This window comes from Ailuropoda melanoleuca, chromosome 16 (assembly GCF_002007445.2).
Source record: "Ailuropoda melanoleuca isolate Jingjing chromosome 16, ASM200744v2, whole genome shotgun sequence".
NCBI lineage: Eukaryota > Metazoa > Chordata > Mammalia > Carnivora > Ursidae > Ailuropoda > Ailuropoda melanoleuca.
The window spans coordinates 30,743,099-30,762,766 of record NC_048233.1 but is presented as its reverse complement, the minus strand read 5'-3'; the positions used below and the strand labels follow the sequence as shown (position 1 = coordinate 30,762,766).

The window sequence follows — 19,668 nt, the reverse complement described above, 5'->3', positions numbered from 1 at the left end:
CCTAATTTTTTTAGGTTCGACTAATGAAACAAATGAAAGAAGAACAAGAAAAAGCCAGATTGACAGAGTCTCGGAGAAACAGAGAGATTGCTCAATTGAAAAAAGATCAACGTAAAAGAGATGTGAGTGGACTTTAACTTTCAGTTATATACAAATATTGTACCTTGAACAAGCTTGTTTAATAAATGGAAGAAAATTTTCTGATAACTGTAACTATTAAGTGCAGGTTAAGGACCGTAAGTAAGCATTAATTTTATAATATGGCATTTATTATAATATATGGATTATAGTAACTTAATATACAAGATTATAAAAACACTGTAATATTATTATAAGTTTTATTAGAGGCTTATTTCCTAGATGATGAGATGAGAGAAAATGGCAAAGAATAATTGATTATTTCTAGGGAGATCATGGAACTACTTGCAGTATTATGTAAGATAGTGATTTTAGGATGGTTCCAGACAGTTTCACCACTAGAGATTCTTAGCAATGTTCCTGGAATAATAACCCACTTTCATTAGAGGAGGCTTTACTAAGAGCTATAAAAGTTTTCGTATTCTTTCACTTAAGAATCCTACTTCTCCCATGAACTTAGACTAAGAAAACAATCTAAAATCAGAAAAATTGTTATGTGTCAAAATCTTTACTTTAGGGTTATTTGTAATAGTGAAAAATGTAAAACAACCAAGATGTTTTACAATAAGGGGAATGGCTAAATTACTGTCCATCTCATTTAATAGGTTATTATTCATCCATTGAAGATTAGGATTTGACATTGCATAGGAAGATGAAAAATGACCGTGATTTAACATTAAGTGTAAAGTAGCATTTTTAAAAAGAGTTTATTTATTTATTTGAGACAGAGAATGGGGGGGTGCGGGGGAGAAGCAGACTCCCTGCTGAGCAGGAGCCTGATGCAGGGCTTGATCCTAGGACATTGAGATCATGACCTGAGCCAAAGGCAGATGCTTAACTGACTGAGTCATCCAGGTGCCCCATAAAGTAGGATTTCATGTATGCATGCTTAATTAAAATGAGGGGAAAATTTTTAAGGATATATACCAGCATGCTAGCTGTAATTGTGTTAAGATTTTAGGTTATAGTCAGTTTGTTTTTTTCTTCTTTCCAAATTTCTGGCAAAATGGTTATTTCATTTATGATTTTTTTTTTTCCTCGGAAGAAGAGGCCATTGTTGTCTTTTCCCCATTGTTGGTTAGGTTTCAGCCTCTGTTCTTTTTTCTTGCTCAACTTGTTCTAAATCCTCCCTGGAGAAAATGTGAGCAAACAACATATTTTAGAAAGTAGACATCTACTTTGGGAAGTAAAGAGAAAGTTTAAGGAGATAGAGGGAGTAATGAGAAAAGTAGATATTTTCATGAGATGACTGCTGTGTTAAGGCTGTACTTCTTTCTTTCTTCCTATTTACAAAAATTGGCATATATTCACGAGCTATAAAATTCACTCCTTTAAACTGTACAATTCAAGGATTTAGTATATTCACAGAATTGTGCAACAATCACTGTTTTATTCCAGAATATTTCCCATCACTCCAAAAAGAAACTCCGTACCCATTAGCAGTCACTCCCATTCTCCCGTCTCCCTAGCCCCTAACAGCCACTCTAGTATACTTTCTGTCTGCATGGATTTGGCCACTGTGTATGTTACATATGAATGAAATATGCAATATATAGCCTTTTTTGTCTGGCTTTTTAAATTTAGCATGATGTTTTCAAGGTTCATCTGTGTTATTGCATGTACTGGTAGTCCATCCCTTTTTACGACTGTATGGATAGAGCACATTTTGTTTATCCATTCCTTAATTGGTTGATATTTGGGTTATGTCCACTTTTTGGCTATTTATGTATTTATTTAGAAGTTTCTATTCAAACTCCAGTTAACATACAGTGTAATATTAGTTTCAGGTGTACAATATAGTGATTCAGCACTTCCATATATCACCCGGTGCTCATCACAACAAATGCCCTCCTTAATCCTATCCCCTATTTCACCCACCTCCCTACCCACCTCCCCTCTAGTAGCTGTTTGTTCTCTGTAGTTAAGAGTCTGTTTCTTGGTTTGCGCCTCTCTTTTTTTCCCTTTGCTCATTTGTTTTGTTTCTTAAATTCTGCATTTTACTCAGCCATAAAAAAAATGAAATCTTGCCATTTGCAATGATCTGGATGAAGCTGGAAAGTATTATGGTAAATGAAATAAGTCAGAGAAAGACAAATACTATATTTATTTTGTTTTTAATCCAAATTTTTGGATGACAGGAATAATTTCCTTACAATATTCACTAGTTATTTCTTTGTAACTAATTCATATGAGACATAGAGGTCAATATTGAACAGTTAACTCCTGGGATGGAACTTTTGAATCTTATTCCACAACATAGGATCATACATGATACAATATTCTGTTATAAAGATGTGAAGCTGGCTAATCACATACAAAGCTAAAATTCAGACTCCTTCACCCTTTTACTTGTTGCCTTGTGTGCATATTGAACCCCTTTCTAAATTGTTTCTTGTCATATTCATCTTTTAACCCTTTGTATATTGTACACCATACAAAGAAGATGAATGAACTTGAGATTTGACTTAGAATAGGAGAATACTTAATGTAGTAGTAACAAGTATCAAACTATATGCTAATTTTTTTTAAAGATTTTTATTTATTTATTTGATGGAGAGAGAGACGGCCAGCGAGAGAGGGAACACAGGCAGGGGGAGTGGGAGAGGAAGAAGCAGGCTCCCAGGAGAGGAGCCTGATGTGGGGCTCGATCCCGGGACCCTGGGATCACGCCCTGAGCCAAGGCAGACGCTTAATGACTGAGCCACCCAGGCACCCCTATATCTTAATTTTGGTACTTCATTTACTTAAAAAGATTTGTTAACTTTGCCTCTATGTCAATCATTGCTGTAGGCAATGAAGATATGGCAGTGATAAGATAAGAGTCTGGTTCTCCAAGAATTCTCATCTGATGACATAGGAATATGCATAAACATGAGATGAATGATTTGTTTGAATTAGTGATACAAAACATGAAGGGTTATTTGGTATATCACAGAATTTAAGTCCCACAAGGGATATTTGTGAGTAAGCCCAATTCCTAAGCTTTGCCCAAGGTCACAGAGTTGAATAAATGACAGAACTAGAACTAGGATCTCTGTTCTTTTTCAGCCCAAAATTCTTTCCTAAATTTTAGCTTTATAAAATGGCTTAAAGTAATTTATAATGAATTGTCTTTATCTTATAGAGTACCTAGAAACAAATTGGTGGCCAATACTGACATGTTTTATTGTAAATTTACTTTACCCAACATAATATTTTCAAAGTTACTAAAGTGTTACTATAATGAATATATTTTCCCTATATTTATAACAGTTAATAATTGCTGTATATATTGTAAAGTGACTATTGAAAATATTCTAAGTTGTGTTTCTTCCTGTTCTTGCCTCAGCTAGCAAAACAAATGTCTAGCAAAAATGAAACATAACTTATAATATTTATAAAGCATTTAGAAAAGTACTTGTATATAGTAAGCATTATATAGTGTTTCTTAAATAAAAGTATATCACAGAGATAACTTCATTTTTTAGAAAAGGTGGCTGCATCAGTTGCATTTTTGTTTATTGGAATAAAATATCCTTATCTGTAGCAGTGGATGCAAGGTTGTTGTTAGCTCAGATTCTGCTAAGAACTATTACAGTTCCCAATGGGATGGGGGAATATGTCAATGCAGGAGTAGGAAGCATTTTATCTTTCAGTTCACCGTTGTAACTTATTCATTATTATTTTATAGCATCAACTTAGACTTCTGGAAGCCCAAAAAAGAAACCAAGAAGTGGTTCTTCGTCGCAAAACTGAAGAGGCAAGTTGATCAGTTGGAGGAAACATTCTGGCTTCATCGAGGGAAATAATGTACTTCTGTAGATTAAGAGAATGAGTCAATCTCCCTTGCTCTTTCAGGTTACAGCTCTTCGCAGGCAAGTGAGGCCCATGTCAGATAGAGTGGCTGGGAAAGTCACTCGGAAGCTGAGCTCATCTGATAGCCCTGTTCAGGACGCGGGTTCCAGTGCAGCTGCCGTAGAAGCAGATGTATCAAGGGCAGGAGCCCAGCAGAAAATGAGAATTCCTGTGGCAAGAGTCCAGGCCTTACCAACGCCCACAACAAATGGAACCAGGTCAGTACAATTCTTCTATTCCTTCTGACGTAATCTTTGTGGCATTATTACTAAATGTTGGACTTAAATGAAAAACAGCTCATTATTTGTCAGTGTACAATCAAATCAGCACATCAGTAATTATGTTTTTGTCTGTTTTTATATGATTATAGAAAAAAATATCAGAGGAAAGGATTGACTGGCCGAGTGTTTACTTCCAAGACAGCTCGCATGAAGTGGCAGCTTCTTGAGCGCAGGGTCACAGACATCATTATGCAGAAAATGACTATTTCCAATATGGAGGCGGATATGAATAGACTCCTCAAGGTGTGGAAAATAGCACGTAGATCTGCTTTTCCTTAGCTCGCTGTTCATTTTAGTTTTCCAAATTTGGTCTCTGGGTAAATTAATACTTTACCAATTTCTTTTCTTTTCTTTTCTTTTCTTTCTTTCTTTCTTTCTTTCTTTCTTTTCTTTCTTTTTTTTTTTTGGTGAGTTTTGATTGCATTGTGTGTGGATAGATGAACATCATTTCTTTTTTTGTTTTGCTTTGTTTCAGTTGTGGTAAGAACAGACAACATGAGATTAACCCTCTTAACACATTTTTAAGTGTACAGCACAGTGTTGTTAACCATAGGCACAGTGTTGTGCAGCGGATCTCTAGAACTTACTCATCTTGCATAACTGAAAGTTTATACCCATTGAACAGTTACCCCCTCCCCCAGCATCTCCTCCCCCCAGCCCCTGGCAACCACCATTTTACTTAGTGCATCTATGAGTTTGACTAGATACCTCATATAAATGGAATCGTGCAGTATTTGTCCTTCTGTGACTCACTTATTTCACTTAGCATAATGTTCTTAAGGTCCTGAATGAATATTATTTCTTAAAATCAGATCTATTTTCTCAATAGCAACGGGAAGAACTCACAAAAAGACGAGAGAAACTTTCAAAAAGACGGGAAAAGATAGTCAAGGAGAGTGGAGAGGGAGATAAAAATGTGGTTAACATCAATGAGGAGATGGAGTCATTAACTGCTAATATAGATTACATCAATGACAGTATCTCTGATTGTCAAGCCAACATTATGCAGATGGAAGAAGCAAAGGTTTGTAATTGTAAAAAAAATGGTTAATGGCTTAAGGAAGATATTTTCATATTTATTATTAAAAGCACTTTGAATTTTTATATCAAGGAGTTTTTTATTTATTGATTTAATATGATTTTTAGGTTTTACATGAATATCACTCCTTGCCTGCTCTCCAGCTTTCTTTGTTGATTTTGTGATATTATTTATTGTTTGTAAAATCAAAAATGTTTAAAAATATATATCATTTATTAATCCACCTTGAATTCTTAACTGCTCAAGTATGTTTTTTTCTTTTCATCTAGCTCATATGTTTCTTGGGGGTAGAGATCATATTTTACATTTCTCTCAGGAGTCTTATTAACTAGCCCGATACTACCAAATAAGTGAATGAAATAATAAGCTTTGCCTCTGTTTGGATACATTCAGCTCAAAATAATGTTCATCACATGCTGGTTTGATGTAGGAAGAAGGAGAAACATTGGATGTCACTGCAGTCATTAATGCTTGCACACTTACAGAAGCCCGATACCTGCTAGATCACTTCTTGTCAATGGGTATCAATAAGGTATGATCCAACTCTACCGTTATTGAAAACCTAAGTTTTGATTCATTCATTTTATTTATCTTTCTCCAGTGACCCTTTCTTTTGTAAAGTAAGAAGTTTATTTTTTAAAATGAAAATCATTCTTTTATCTTTCTTTAGAGTTTAGATCGATTGCATTAGCTTGTCATCCATTGTACTTGTGTATTAGAACAGATAACCAACTTAAACAAGAAATAATTCACCTTTTGCTTTAACAAAGGAAAAATAAAAATAAAAATCTCTTGGGATGCAAGCAAATTTGGTCTCATAACTTTGGTTTAATATTGATTCTTTACAGCTCAAAAGAAAATCAGAAAGGAAAAAAAGACAGTGGAATTTCCCTCCTCTTTGAATGTAAATGCATTAACCTGTCACCTGTAAGAAATTTATGCCTAAATGTTGAAGGTGATAATGATTTCTAAGTCACTTTTTTTTTATTACCACTTTGGGACTGTGCTAGACCCTTTATTTTATGTTCTCCCACTTAATCTTTAAAATGTGCTAGGAAATAGGTATTATTCATATCATTTTGCATATGAGGAAACTGAATCAGGAAGATAAGGTAATTAGCTCAAGGTCAGCAGGCTGGTAAGCAGAGGAGCTTCGATGAATCAAGGTCTATCTGATGTCAAAGTCCATGTATTATATACATTTGCTATTTGATATAGATCTTTGTGTAGTAGATTCTGTTTTGTATGACCTAAGATTGTTGTTGTTGTTGTTATGTTTCGGTGTCATTACAGGGTCTTCAGGCTGCCCAGAAAGAGGCTCAAATTAAAGTACTTGAAGGTCGGCTTAAACAAACTGAAATAACCAGTGCTACACAAAACCAGCTCCTATTCCATATGTTGAAAGAGAAAGCAGAATTAAATCCTGAGCTAGATGCTTTACTAGGCCATGCTTTACAAGGTAATTTGGACTAAATTTCAGTTAAATGAATTGCATGGTAGCTTTGCTCTTTGAGAATGCTGTACTATACCTCTTTCCCCTATGGCTTGACTGAATAGATGCTATATTTACTTATGCTTTCAATAATTATTTCTTCTTTAATTTGCATGTATAAATTTGGGGGATATAATTATTGTCATTCCAAGAAATGATTACCAACTTAAAAAGGCTTATTTAACCTTCTTAAGCAATTAGTTTTTGTGGATCAACCGAGTTTCTGAGTTGGTTATTTAAAATATTAACCAAGTTTCATTCCTTTCCTCTGCATATCTAACTGCCTTGAAAAACAATAAGTGTTTTCTATGGCATCTATTCTACATATCTTATAAATGGTGCATAATCTTGTTTTATGTGGGAGTTCTTAACATTGGATCTGTTTTGATTGGAGTATTGCTTTTTGTTTCCTTTTTGCTGTTATTTACACAGATCTAGATAGCGTACCTTTAGGTAAGTATGTTTAGCTTTCTGTGTACCCTACAGCTGCATGAATTACTAATTGTTCATGTACACTAATTGTGGTACATCTTATGTTTAAAAGTTTTATTGGCAGCCAACTGGTTTTTGCATGAACTTTTTTGAAATGTATCCATGACCACAAACATACTAAGTCTTTTGTCTTTCCTATACATTCCTGATTTAAAAACTATTAGATATTTAAAGAAGTAGGCTTTAGTTAATTTTCTCTTTTATTTTTTGACCTCCAGATGTGGCTCCAGTTTTATAAGTCCTTCTTTCTCTTTCTTGGTGGAAAAAATGGAGTACACATTTCTTTTTAATTTTTAAATATATCTGTTAACTTGCATCTATTGTTTTAACCTCATAATTAACTTTCCATAGCATATATCTTTGGTATATATTTGATAGATTCTCAGCAATTCTTTTTTTTTTTTTAAAGATTTTATTTATTTATTTGACAGAGATAGAGACAGCCAGAGAGAGAGGGCACAAGCAGGGGGAGCAGGAGAGGAAGAAGCAGGCTCATAGCGGAGGAGCCTGATGTGGGGCTCGATCCCATAACGCCGGGATCACGCCCTGAGCCGAAGGCAGACGCTTAACCGCTGTGCCACCCAGGCGCCCCTCAGCAATTCTTAATTTTTGTAAAATTCAACACATACATTTTAACATTATAAATTGAATAATACTGTTCAACGCATTTTGTATGAACAGGTTGAAATGATATTTATAATTACAATATTTTCAGATTAGAATGGGATTTAGAGGTTATCAAGTATAGAAATTTTCAACCTCTTTCTCTTTCCATTACAGCATTCACATCAACTACATCCAGTCCTCTTAGTGATTATACACATGAAGGACTGGGAGTTTCAGGGCAATTTTATTATTTGTGATTTTTCTGAATGATTATTCTGGAGCAGTTTTTATTTAATTAAAATTATTTCAAAATCTGATTTGAAATTTTCTTTTTCTAAGTACACAGCTGCCAAAAGTTTTTATACTTAAAAGAAAGGAATGTAACTGAAAGAGTAAATGTACTTACCTGTCTGTGTCATTAGAATAAACATAATCTATACATCTGAATTTGTTTTAAATAAGATGTTACACAAATAAAATACATGAGCTATTTGATCTTTCAGATGTTTATACCGCATGTTGATCTCAGTGTAGTATTTCCTTGAGATCAACTGCATAATTTAAGTATGGGGAAGCTACTACTTTTAATCTGCTCAAGCTATAACAAGTACAGTAGAAAAAGTAGGATTGGTTATCTCCTAACCAAGACTGCCCAAGTTCCTGGATTATAACTAGAATTTTATGACATTCCATGTGTTATGAGGCACATTCTTCTCTTCCTGTTCTTCCTTCTCCCTCTCCTGCGCCTTGTCTTTCTTCTTTGTGGCCTAACCTATGGTGATAAGTAAATTCTTAGTTAAGTCCATCACCTCTTTTAATTTGGAAAAAAATGCAAATGTCCTTCTTGATGTCCTTTTGTGCAGAAGATATTAAACTGCAGATTTGATGGGCAGTGCTACTTTTTCACAACTTTCAAACAACTTTCATTTCTCTGTGGTTGAAAAAGGGTCAGAAGCAGAGAGTGGAAGCCCATTCAGCTCATGCAACCTGTGTCTCTATGACTGAAATCTGTGCTAGAGATGGGGGCCATAATCTAGCCTAGAGGTGCTTGGAGGAAAAGCATGGAAGGAGCAAAAAATGGAAATTAGGTCCACAGAAGCTAGAGAATTATAATAAACTCCAATTTTACCTCAAGCCTTGGACTGAGTGCTGGGATTCAAATAAAACATGAAATCTTGCCCTCATCGACTTGATGCCTTGCTGAGGGTAACAGACCATGAACAGAGTATGATCCATTCAGTGAGGGCAGTGATTGAGATACGCACAGGGAGTTATAGGAACACAGAGTGGGGGCCACCCAATAGAAAGGGAGGAGTTGATAAAAGCTTTTTGGAGGAGGTGACATTTGAGCTCAAACACAAAAGAAAAAAAAGTTAGCTAGGCAAAAGACAAGGTGGAAGGGGGACAGAGAAGAGTCACTCCAGACAACAACTAAACTAAAATGTAGAGACTCAGCCACAGTATTGTGTGCATGGGGCCTCCAGGCAGGTTGGTGCCCTGAGCAACAAGTACATGGCATAGAATAATGGAATGTAAGGCTAGAGGGTGGGCCTTGCTAATATGTGTGTACTTTAGTAGCCTTTGAAAGCATCTTTATTATCCTCTTCTTTTTTCCCTAACTATGTTAGGGTCCCTAAGATCATGCCTGTCTTTGGAGACTTGCTATGAAGACTCATGGGGCTCAGCATATGGTTGTATTTGTGGCAAAGATTCATGAGAGCAGTGTAGGAAGGATACACAGCAGGATCATAAGGGTAAAAAAAACACTGATGTAGTCTGCAGGGATCTATGTCCAATTTTCCTTATGCTCTCTCCCTTATGGAAGATATCACAGAATGTTCCTTTTCCTCTGGAATGAAAATGCAGCAGCATGTGCTCAATGTTTATGTCCGGGGAAGTCCATTAGACACTTATAATGTGAAGTTTTCTGTGGCGACTAGTCACATACATACCATCTATGTAGTATGTACCAGGATTCAAGACTCCCAGAAGGAAAGCAGGAGTTTAGCATAGACCATAATGTTTGCACAAACATTCTAAGTACCTTCAAGTACCTTCAGTAGTTAACTAGTGACTGGGAACACTCTGAGAGTCCAACTTTGCAAGCAGGACTTTCTGAGGATAGTGGTCTTTGGGCTGCTATGTTAACCCTTTTCTATATACTATTTTTATGACTTTTTTTTTTTTTAAATAAAAGACTTAAAAATACTTGGTTAACCTCCACTGAAGTGAGACTGTGCAACTTTAACTGATAAAGATGAACTTTAAGGCATTCGGGAGTTGTAAGTCTCTGCCTTTAGCTTTAATTCTGTGATGATGAGAAAAGAAGCTGGTAGTGGGTTGGATGTGTGTTCTCAGAGTTAAGAGTACAATAGTAAGGTAATGGTGTGTCTGGTTGCCCAGATGACTGTAGTGCTCAGATAAGCTCAGTCCTGAAGAGGAGTTTGATTTGGTGACTTTCTACGTGGGGGCCTCTATCCTTTTGCCAGGTTGGTTATGTCAAACCATAATTATCTCTAATTATGCATCCATGCATCAGCAGGAGTTAAGTTTTTACTAAGCACTCACATGATGTTTAATATACTAACTGGTTTCTACAAGAAAAATACTAGCCTATCTGAGCCCGCTTTTATACATGGGAAAATAAAGACGAGTTTGTCATTTCTATAACCTCATGTTCTATATTATCAACTAATGTAGTCACCTTGAACCTTAGTTGTCCTGTCCGTGAGGCAAGTCCTTGAACCTCCCTCTAGTGGAGGGCTTTCAGACACACATTGGCTTCAAGACTACTTTTCTTCTTCAGAAAATAAATTCCCTTTGTATGGGTCCTAGATGGGCTTCATTTTAGATAGTACTATCACTTATCAAGTATTACTGAATTTCTAACAAAGTATCTGCTAAACAGTGAAGAAGAAGGGAGCATTAGAGAAAGGAATTAATTGTCCACAATCCACACATATAAAATTAAAAGTTAAAAGGGCCTGAATCATACATAGTTTTCATTAATGTGTGTAATGTATAATATCGTTACTTTTGTGGATTTTATTATAATAAAATGTGTATGTTTTAAAAACCTGCACCTATGTTAGGGGCTCACTGACATTTTAAATAGTTTACTTTCAGTGGCTGTTTGATTTATTGACTTCCTACTGGTTTCCTTGTTTGCTTTTTCTCCTCTCTTTTACTAGTGTGTTACAGTTGTTCTGAAATAGTGGTGATTTACTCGTATTCCGTTACAAAACCGTTGCATGCAAACCTGTTGTTTTTGTCTTTTATGTACGTGTGAATGAACTGCATGCTGATGTGTAACTTCTGAATACCTTCACACACGCACTCACTCTTACTCTCTACTTGAAAACGAAAATAAAAATAAAGGGAAATATCTAAGTAAGTTGGCATACTGATTAAAGCATAGCAAGTATGTTTATACTTATATAGTTTTTGACGTTGGCTTAGTATATTAAAGGGAGCTCATGCAACATTTACTTTAATCTTATATTTTACTCAGTGGTTTTTCATGTTTGGATGGCATGGGATAAATACATACTCTGAAAAATATATACAAATACACAGACTCTGATAAATACATGATCTCATTTCCATCCTATGAATGTCATTCTTCCATGTTTTATGATTCAAACTTGTGATTTCTCTTATTTTGAACACTTTTTCTCATTTTAGGACACATAATCAGAGGGGTTCCTTAGAAATATTTTCTACATTTCTGTTCAGCTTCAGTAACTAAAACCAAACTGCCTCTGTTGAGATGTTGGGCTGATGTTTATTATGGCATGGGGATTTCAATCATGCAGATTATGACATGTGGATAATACTTAGGTTTTGGACATTTTTTTTTAGAAAATGTAGAGGATAGTACTGATGAAGATGCACCTTTAAACAGCCCAGGATCAGAAGGAAGGTAAGAGAGCCTTTAGAAACTTAATAGATTTTACTTGTTTCTATAATATTTTATATACCTTTATCTTGTTGCTTCAAATTTTATGGCTAAGTGAATAGCAATAGAAACAGTATTATGGAAACCAAACTAAGCCATACTTAACCACCACAAATTTTATAAAATAAAATTTACTGGGATTTTTAAGGAAAGAAAATGAATTATTTTTTATTTGATTTTAAATATTGTCTTTTCTTCCCCATAGACGTGTAAGATGTTTTCTGTAGTTATAAACATAGAAGACATACAATTTTCTATAAGTTCTTCTTTAATCTGTGGTTAATTATTTATTTGTGTATAGCACATTGTCTTCAGACCTTATGAAACTTTGTGGTGAAGTGAAACCTAAAAGCAAGGTAAGGAGAATTGAAAATAGCAGGTAAACATCCTTTCCCACGTTTTTTTGTTATCACTGTTAAACACTTAGGTTTCGGGGGTGCTTGGGTGGCTCGGTGGGTTAAGCACCCCACTCTTGATTTTGGCTCAGGTCGTGATCTCAGGGTCGTGAGACTAAGCTCCATGTCTGGCTCTGTGCTGGGCGTGGAGTGGAGCCTGCTTAACATTCTCTCCTTCTAGCCCTGCATCTCCCCTTCCTACTCCCCATGCTTGCACGCTCTCTCTCAAAAATAAACAAACAAACACACATAGGCTTCAGACCCTTAATAGGTTAGCAAATTGGCATATTTTTACCAGAGCTCTCACGTGTAAGAAATTTAGTTCTATAATTACCATATTCTCCTTTGAAAAAAATTATATTGAAACATTTCTGCTTCGTGGAACTTGTGCTTTACTGCCTTACTGCACTTTCTCTACTAGAAAAGATATGATTGTGGAGACCAATTCTTTTTTTCTTCCAGGTTTTCCTAAACGTTTTATTAGCCACTAGGGAAGTAATGTGCTAATTTATTAAAGTCACCTAAATTTCCTAATAATATAGGAGATTGTAGACCCTGTAGTGGCATACAGCATGAATTTGCAAAATTTGTAAATTGGCAGGAAATTTTTGAAATTTTAACATTCTAGTATGTTCTTAAGTGTTTCATATTTATTTTGTTAAACTAGTATCCTGAGGTGGTTTGAATACTAAGCCAACTCTTAATCATCATGTTGTATTAAAACGTAATGAGGCTATAATGCATATCTTAAGGTTTAAAACAATATCAGTGACACATGCTGTTAAATGTGTGAGATACACATGGTGCGTTTCAGATTGAGAATTGGTAGCATTTGATAGTAGATGAATTACCTAACCGTGTTAAGATGTTTAAAAACAAAGAATTCTCGTAGTGCTTAGTAAATATTTGTTAAATGAATGGAGAGAATCAGAACCTGAAAGAATAACACTGTGTAAATGAATTAGGACAGTTTGAAGGCCCATAGTGAACAGTCAGGTAATGTAAATGAGTCATTTGGCTGGCTGCAAAATAATGAGTAGGGGTCATTGTGATTACCTGAAGAGGACATGCCTCATCTGAGCAAATAACCACCACTTAACTCTTGCTCTTTTTTATCATGAGGAATATAGGCCCGAGACTATTGTTTTTTCCAAAGAAGGCTTAAATATAGATTTTTATATAGGATTTCCTGATCTTTAAAACACTGGTCAAGCCAATTAAAAAAAAACAAAAAAACAAGCAAATGTCTCCAGGCTCTACATTCGATCCTTGGCAACATGTTGATTTGTGTTTTATTATTCTAAGCGACTAAGCGGAAGTTACCCAAACTGAAAGAAAACATCCTAGTATGGTTTGGATCCCGTCTTAAGTAGAGGAGAGAGTCTCTTAACTCCCTGAATGTCTTTCAGGCCCTGTGAAAGCGTAGTTATTCATGCCTTCCTGGGATGCCAGAGGGGTGTGAAGTGGGGCCCTAAATGTTTGCTGAAGGAACCACTGTGGTTAGGGATTCCTAAAAACATGGTTCCTCTCTGCCTTGGGCTATTGGGCTATTGGCAGTGAGGAGAACTGACCAGGTAAAAAACGCCCTGGTTGGAGGGCGTTACTTTCCCCAGAAATTTTCTGAGGTGCTACCTATGCTCCTTTAGGACTGCAAAGATACCTGAAAGGACCTCGTATCATACATTTTTCATCACTGAAAAAGTAAAGTTGACTGTATGTTAAATAGGTATGTACCAGCACTATGCTAAGTACAGGCGATATAAAGTTGAATAAAACAGGGTATTTGTTTTTCAGAGGCTTATAATCTGGCAAACACCTTGCTTATCCTTTAATTCCTTAGTGATAATAACAATTGAACAACAACAGGGTAGTCACTTAGTTTTCAAGAGTAAGGAAAGGAATGTGTATAGTGAGTTTGGATTCAAGGAAACTAACCTTCCCCTGCCTCACCCTGGTGCCAAGAGCTGGTGCAGGCTGGTGTTGAATTACCTAGCAGGCAGGTTAAAAACACAGTTAAGACATCAGGAGGACAAGGTCGCAAAAACTGAAAAGCAGATTTAAAAAGCGATATTAAAATAAAATTTAAGACTAAGAGTGATGTTAAAAAAAAGAGAATTTAAATATAGGAAAAATCAGAATTTAGTTGACCTTCCCTGCAGTTAACTTTTGGTTTAATTTCTCCCTTCTTTCTTTTTTAAAAAAATTATATGTTGAGGGAGCTGGCCACGAGTGGCAGGGTAGCACAGTCATACCGGTGGCAAGTTGCTTGTTTTTGAATCTGGCTTTGCCACTTACTAGTTGTGTGACTTTGGGCCCATTACTTAGCTTCTCTGTGCCTTAGTTTCCTCATTTGTGAATTGGGATAATGGTAGACATGCTAATATAATAAGGTGTTTGAACAATGCCTGGCATACAAAAAGGACAGTATAAAAGTTGGCTATTATTATGGCCTCTAAAAAGGCCTTATCTGGCCATAGCTCTGGCTTGTCACCAACTTACATGCTATGTTTGACACACTTGCTAGGAAATGACGTGCTCAATGTTTTTACCTATTTCAAACTAATATTAAATCTCTGTTCCCTAATCATCTCTGCAAAAGTTTGCTCCAATTGCTTTTCCTTCCATTCTCTGACTAGGCCCGAAGGAGAACCACCACTCAAATGGAGTTGCTGTATGCAGATAGCAGTGAACTAGCTTCAGACACTAGTACAGGAGATGCCTCCTTGCCTGGCCCTCTTACACCTGTTGCAGAAGGGCAAGAGATTGGAATGAATACAGAGACAAGTGGTCCTTCTGCTAGGGAAAAAGAGCTCCCTCCCCCATCTGGCTTCCCTTCTAAGATAGGCAGCATGTAAGTCTGGTCCAGCTACACTAACTTCTTTCTTTTGGCTTTTCTTTTTCATTTTCTTTCTTTTTAAATTTTTTATATGCATGTTGCTAATTTCTTATTTCTATTTTTAAAAATTATGTAAATAAGATCTCTGGTTTTCAAAGGAATCTCTGTTAGGTATTATCTCCTCTAATTTTTTTGACATTTGAAGTCATTTAAGATGAGATACTCTCTGTTCAATTGCATTGCTTGTTTCTAAGTTTGAAAGTCATTCTTAAGGGTTATAATTTTTGCAAAGGCTGAGTTATGAATTACAGACAAAATTTATTTAGGAACACCTTAATCAGGTAGTTATATCTATAAAACCATTATCTAAAACAGAAGATTTAAAGTCTTAAATTTGCTCTAACTTAATGTATGTCCTCATTCTAAGAGTCTGGTTAGTATAGCAAACCTTTGCTAACTCTATAAAGAAAAAGGAATATCAATTACAAATGTAATCATTTTAAGCTTTCCTAATATTCTGCCTTGAAGCACCTTGCATTGCATGTCTGGGATGATGTATGCAAAGATATTTTTATTGTGCACAAGATATTTATTTAAAGATTTGAAGGAGGGAATATTCTCTCTCCCATTTATGATAATATGAACAAAAGACATTCTGTCCAAAACAAAACTTATTTAGAATTTTCACTACTGTCCTGAGGACAAAGATTTCTATACCCAAGCTAGTATGTGTGTGTATGCTATGTGTGTTTGTGTGTTTTGATGATTATATTAAAATTAGATCAGTCATTCACTGCTAAAGATTTTTAATGACATTTTTTCAAAGTAACCCTCACATATGTTATAGCAAGTGATTTATGGAATGAATACATTACTGCGTTGGGGAATATTGCCCCCAAAATGGCACATATTACATGACTCTGCAAATAATAAAATACAACAAACTTTCCCCTTTGAGTATCTGTTTCCCATAACTTCCTTCTTTTTTTTTTAACTTTTTAAAAACTTCCTTCATTTTATGAAGATATTTCTGTTGTCTTCCATTCAGTAAGCCCATCTGCTACCTTTCGATCCAAATTTAATTTTGATGATGACAGCTTTCTTGCATGTGCTTGATGTGGCCAATGTAATTAACTAAATTAACTATTGGATTTGCTGATAGAGATTGCTAACCAGTATACCTAATGGCTTCAGTGCTTTTTTGATAAGATGACTGTTGAGGAAATGCTTTTGGTACAGGTAGTGATATAAATAGAATAGATTTTAGGAATAGATTTGAGTAGAGACTTTTGGAATTTCAAGATTAAATCTATGGCCTGGAAACCACATTCAGGTAATACCTTCTTTTTGCCCTCCCCCCTCTTTTTCATTTTTAAAGTGTATCCTTTCTGACAGTTTGTAGAATATATGTTTTGGACTCTGTCACTTCACATGATCTGTTTTCAGGTTTTCATAAATTCAGATGCTTATGTCATCCTGTAAAAATTTAAGAGTTGGACATGGTTGGTATGGTAACTCTTAGTAAGTCGTTACTGTATGATGTAAAATAATTTACTCAGGTGGCCCCTATGATTTAACCTGATGAAGGATTTTTGAAATGTGATTTCTTTTGATTAGAAAATCAGGTACAGGAAGTATAAATATTTAGTTTTCACTTTCAAATAGAAATCATATAAGCCCATTCTGTTATTATTGCTTTCTAATTCCTTAGTGTGTTTCTTATTAATATAACTAGCCAATGATAGCAAAAATTCTTTTTAATCAAAATTCATTAGCACCATACACAAAAATAATAGTTTAAATTGTCCATTACATAGCCACTATTCAACATTTAAAGTTTATAATAAGAATGTTTTTATTACTAAAATTTATGTAGCTGCTAATATCTAAATATTAGGTAAAATTATTGTGTTGTTTATGTGTCTGTTTTTGACTATGTCTTCATATTAATTCATTAAATATCATTTTTTTCATATTCCGATATCCTAATATTTTTGTTCTTGTAAGACTATAAAGACAACTTTTTTTCAACTGAAACAATTCTAATCAACATAATCATTTATGTTTCAAGTAAACTATTGATTTGATATAGGATAGTAAACTATCCTATTTGGCAGTATAGGATTGCTATTTATATTCAAAGATAATAGGTTCGCATATATTTAATAAGATTGCTAATTTACAAGTTAAATATATAGGTGTCAGGCTTCCATCATCTAATTACTCATATAATGTATTCCTATCCTAGTTTTTTGTTGTTGTTGTTCCCAAGTAATACTTTCTCAAGTTCCAATTATCAATCTATTAAAAATTTTAGGTTGACTATCTGCCAAAACAGTTGTATGCATATTTAAAATTTGATGATTAAAAAGTCTTATTCTATTTTAGTTCCAGACAGTCATCTCTATCAGAAAAAAAACTACCAGAGCCTTCCCCTATAACCAGAAGGAAAGCATATGACAAAGCAGAAAAATCAAAGTCCAAGGAACAAAAACAGTAAGTTACTCATACTTTTTATCAACTAGATTGCATTAGATGTCTGTTGCACTTAAATGCTGAAGGACAATAGTGGAGTTATTTTCCGTATGTAGGCTGGCTCTACGGTTATGACTGATTTGACTAATCAAGACAATCAAGTCAGCTGTTGGCTTGGCTAAATGTTTCTTGGTCACATGCACACCTGTAAAAATATTTGAATACTTTCCCCGAATCATGTACTCTGATTTATTTTCAATTATTTGTGCGTATCATTGTAAAAGTTCATATACACTTGAGATGAAGGTTAGTGAATTTGTATTTCAGATAATCTTCTAGAAAAATTTGAAATTGATTTTGACTGAGAAAACTGCCACTGACTTTACCTCTTTTAAAGTAGTTGACAAAACTAGTGTTAGTCATAGGGTGTGTTAGTTGTTCCATTTTTGTGCTGTTCTTTTATGTTTAAATTTTTTTTCCTGAAATCTTTTAAAAACTACTTGTGTGTTTTTGTGAAGGTTATTTACTTAACAGTACATAGTATAATCTGATGATCCACTTAACTGGGCATTTGTAAATTGTAATATTGCAACGTGTGGAAAGTTGAATGAAGAGGTGAGAGCCCCTTTCAGCCCCTGTCACCTCTCTACCCTGTGGCACACCCAGTCCTCCCTCAGGTCACCTGAGGTGCTGCATGTGACAGGTAGATCTCTGACATGGCCTTGAGGGAGAGTATCGGTGCCAGTCTACATTTAAATATTAGTAAAGCAAAAATTTTTAACATAAAAATAAACATAAAAAGTGTTCATGTATTTTCTATACCCAAGGACAATCTTATACCATCCCTCCCCTGTGCCAACACACTCTACTTTGATCACTGGTTTGGCTGACTTGAATGTCATGGAAATTATCCTTCTAATCTACCTTGCTTCCTGTATTTAAAGATGTAATTTGCCTGTTTGTACTGGATCGAATGTCTCAAGGATAATTGGGAGATGGGGGATGGAGCAAATAAGTAATATAAAAATAAAAGTGAGTGAATTGTTGAAAAAGCAAATCACTCTTAAACACTCTGGCTCTTTTTTCCCATCTGTCAAGTGAGTAGCTTGGTTTTAACTCTTAAATGAATTTGGCTTGCTTTATTTGTAATGACTTTAGATTTCAGCAGACCGAACTTTTTAGTGCCATCTTGTGGACAATGTGACAAAATCCAGTGGAAAAGGGTTTTTTTTTTTTTTTTTAGTTAAATCGTTCAGAGTGTATTTTATCTTACAAAAAAGTTAGGAAGGATGGAAGGAATTCTCTAATGAAAAGTTTTTTTTAAAAAGCATGTTTCTTATAACATTCCTAACAAATCATAACCAATTAAAGCCACCTATTTTAATGTTCTTATTTTCTTGTAGCTCAGATTCTGGAACCTCAGAGGCTAGTCTTTCACCTCCTTCTTCCCCACCAAGCCGGCCCCGTAATGAACTGAATGTTTTTAACCGTCTTACTGTTTCTCAGGGAAACACATCCGTTCAGCAGGATAAGTAAGTCTTTACGGAAAAGAGCCCCTCTGTTTATTACAGTATTCTGAACCTTTCAATACAGTCTGTAGAAAACATTTCGCCATCTCTTTGTGTGGGAGATGAAGTCTGACTTGTGAACTCTTGCCATATTTGATATGTTTTTCCAATGGGAAATGAACCATACAGAAAAGATGAGAGAAAATTATTTTCCTGCTGAACATTATTCCCTGTTGTAGATTTGCATTGCTATACTTTCAGCACTTGTCTTGACTTTTCTAATTAAATTAGAATTGAATTATCTTTGAGGCCACTTGAAATTTAAATTTCTTGGGATTCTTCAGCTTCTCTGAGCCCACAAAAGCCTCTAATCCAGATAGTCTGAGTTGAAAAGAGGCAAATTATTTTACCTTCCATGCATATAACAGCTTATAAAGACCATTGTCATATGTGGTACGTGTTGTTACCATTTGATTGTTCAACACAAATCCATCACAAAACTTCAGTAATAAAATAAAATAATAAAAGACAGTTCCTTTATAGGTGGAGGACGTTAGGACTGAAGGTGGGTTGTGGAGAAAGAGAAGTTGGAGGGGTGTGAGAAATCCAATTTG

At 35.0% G+C, this 19,668-nt stretch overlaps 1 protein-coding gene across 14 annotated transcripts in view; it reads left to right on the top strand.

The window, feature by feature from the left end:
- Positions 1-19,668, top strand: part of KIF21A (kinesin family member 21A) — a 153,192-nt gene that overhangs the window by 106,934 nt on the left and 26,590 nt on the right. For 7 of the 14 annotated variants that reach the window (XM_019808791.2, XM_019808789.2, XM_034645384.1 and 4 more), the window contains 13 exons: positions 15-122; positions 3,809-3,877; positions 3,976-4,190; positions 4,343-4,496; positions 5,083-5,277; positions 5,723-5,824; positions 6,586-6,751; positions 7,217-7,237; positions 11,744-11,804; positions 12,142-12,196; positions 14,872-15,086; positions 17,460-17,567; positions 18,950-19,078. In XM_019808791.2, coding sequence (XP_019664350.1) covers positions 15-122; positions 3,809-3,877; positions 3,976-4,190; positions 4,343-4,496; positions 5,083-5,277; positions 5,723-5,824; positions 6,586-6,751; positions 7,217-7,237; positions 11,744-11,804; positions 12,142-12,196; positions 14,872-15,086; positions 17,460-17,567; positions 18,950-19,078 — 1,598 coding nt within the window. The remainder of the gene's footprint in view (positions 1-14; positions 123-3,808; positions 3,878-3,975; positions 4,191-4,342; positions 4,497-5,082; positions 5,278-5,722; positions 5,825-6,585; positions 6,752-7,216; positions 7,238-11,743; positions 11,805-12,141; positions 12,197-14,871; positions 15,087-17,459; positions 17,568-18,949; positions 19,079-19,668) is intronic. The other 7 variants (XM_019808793.2, XM_019808792.2, XM_019808788.2 and 4 more) reach the window with 2 other exon arrangements.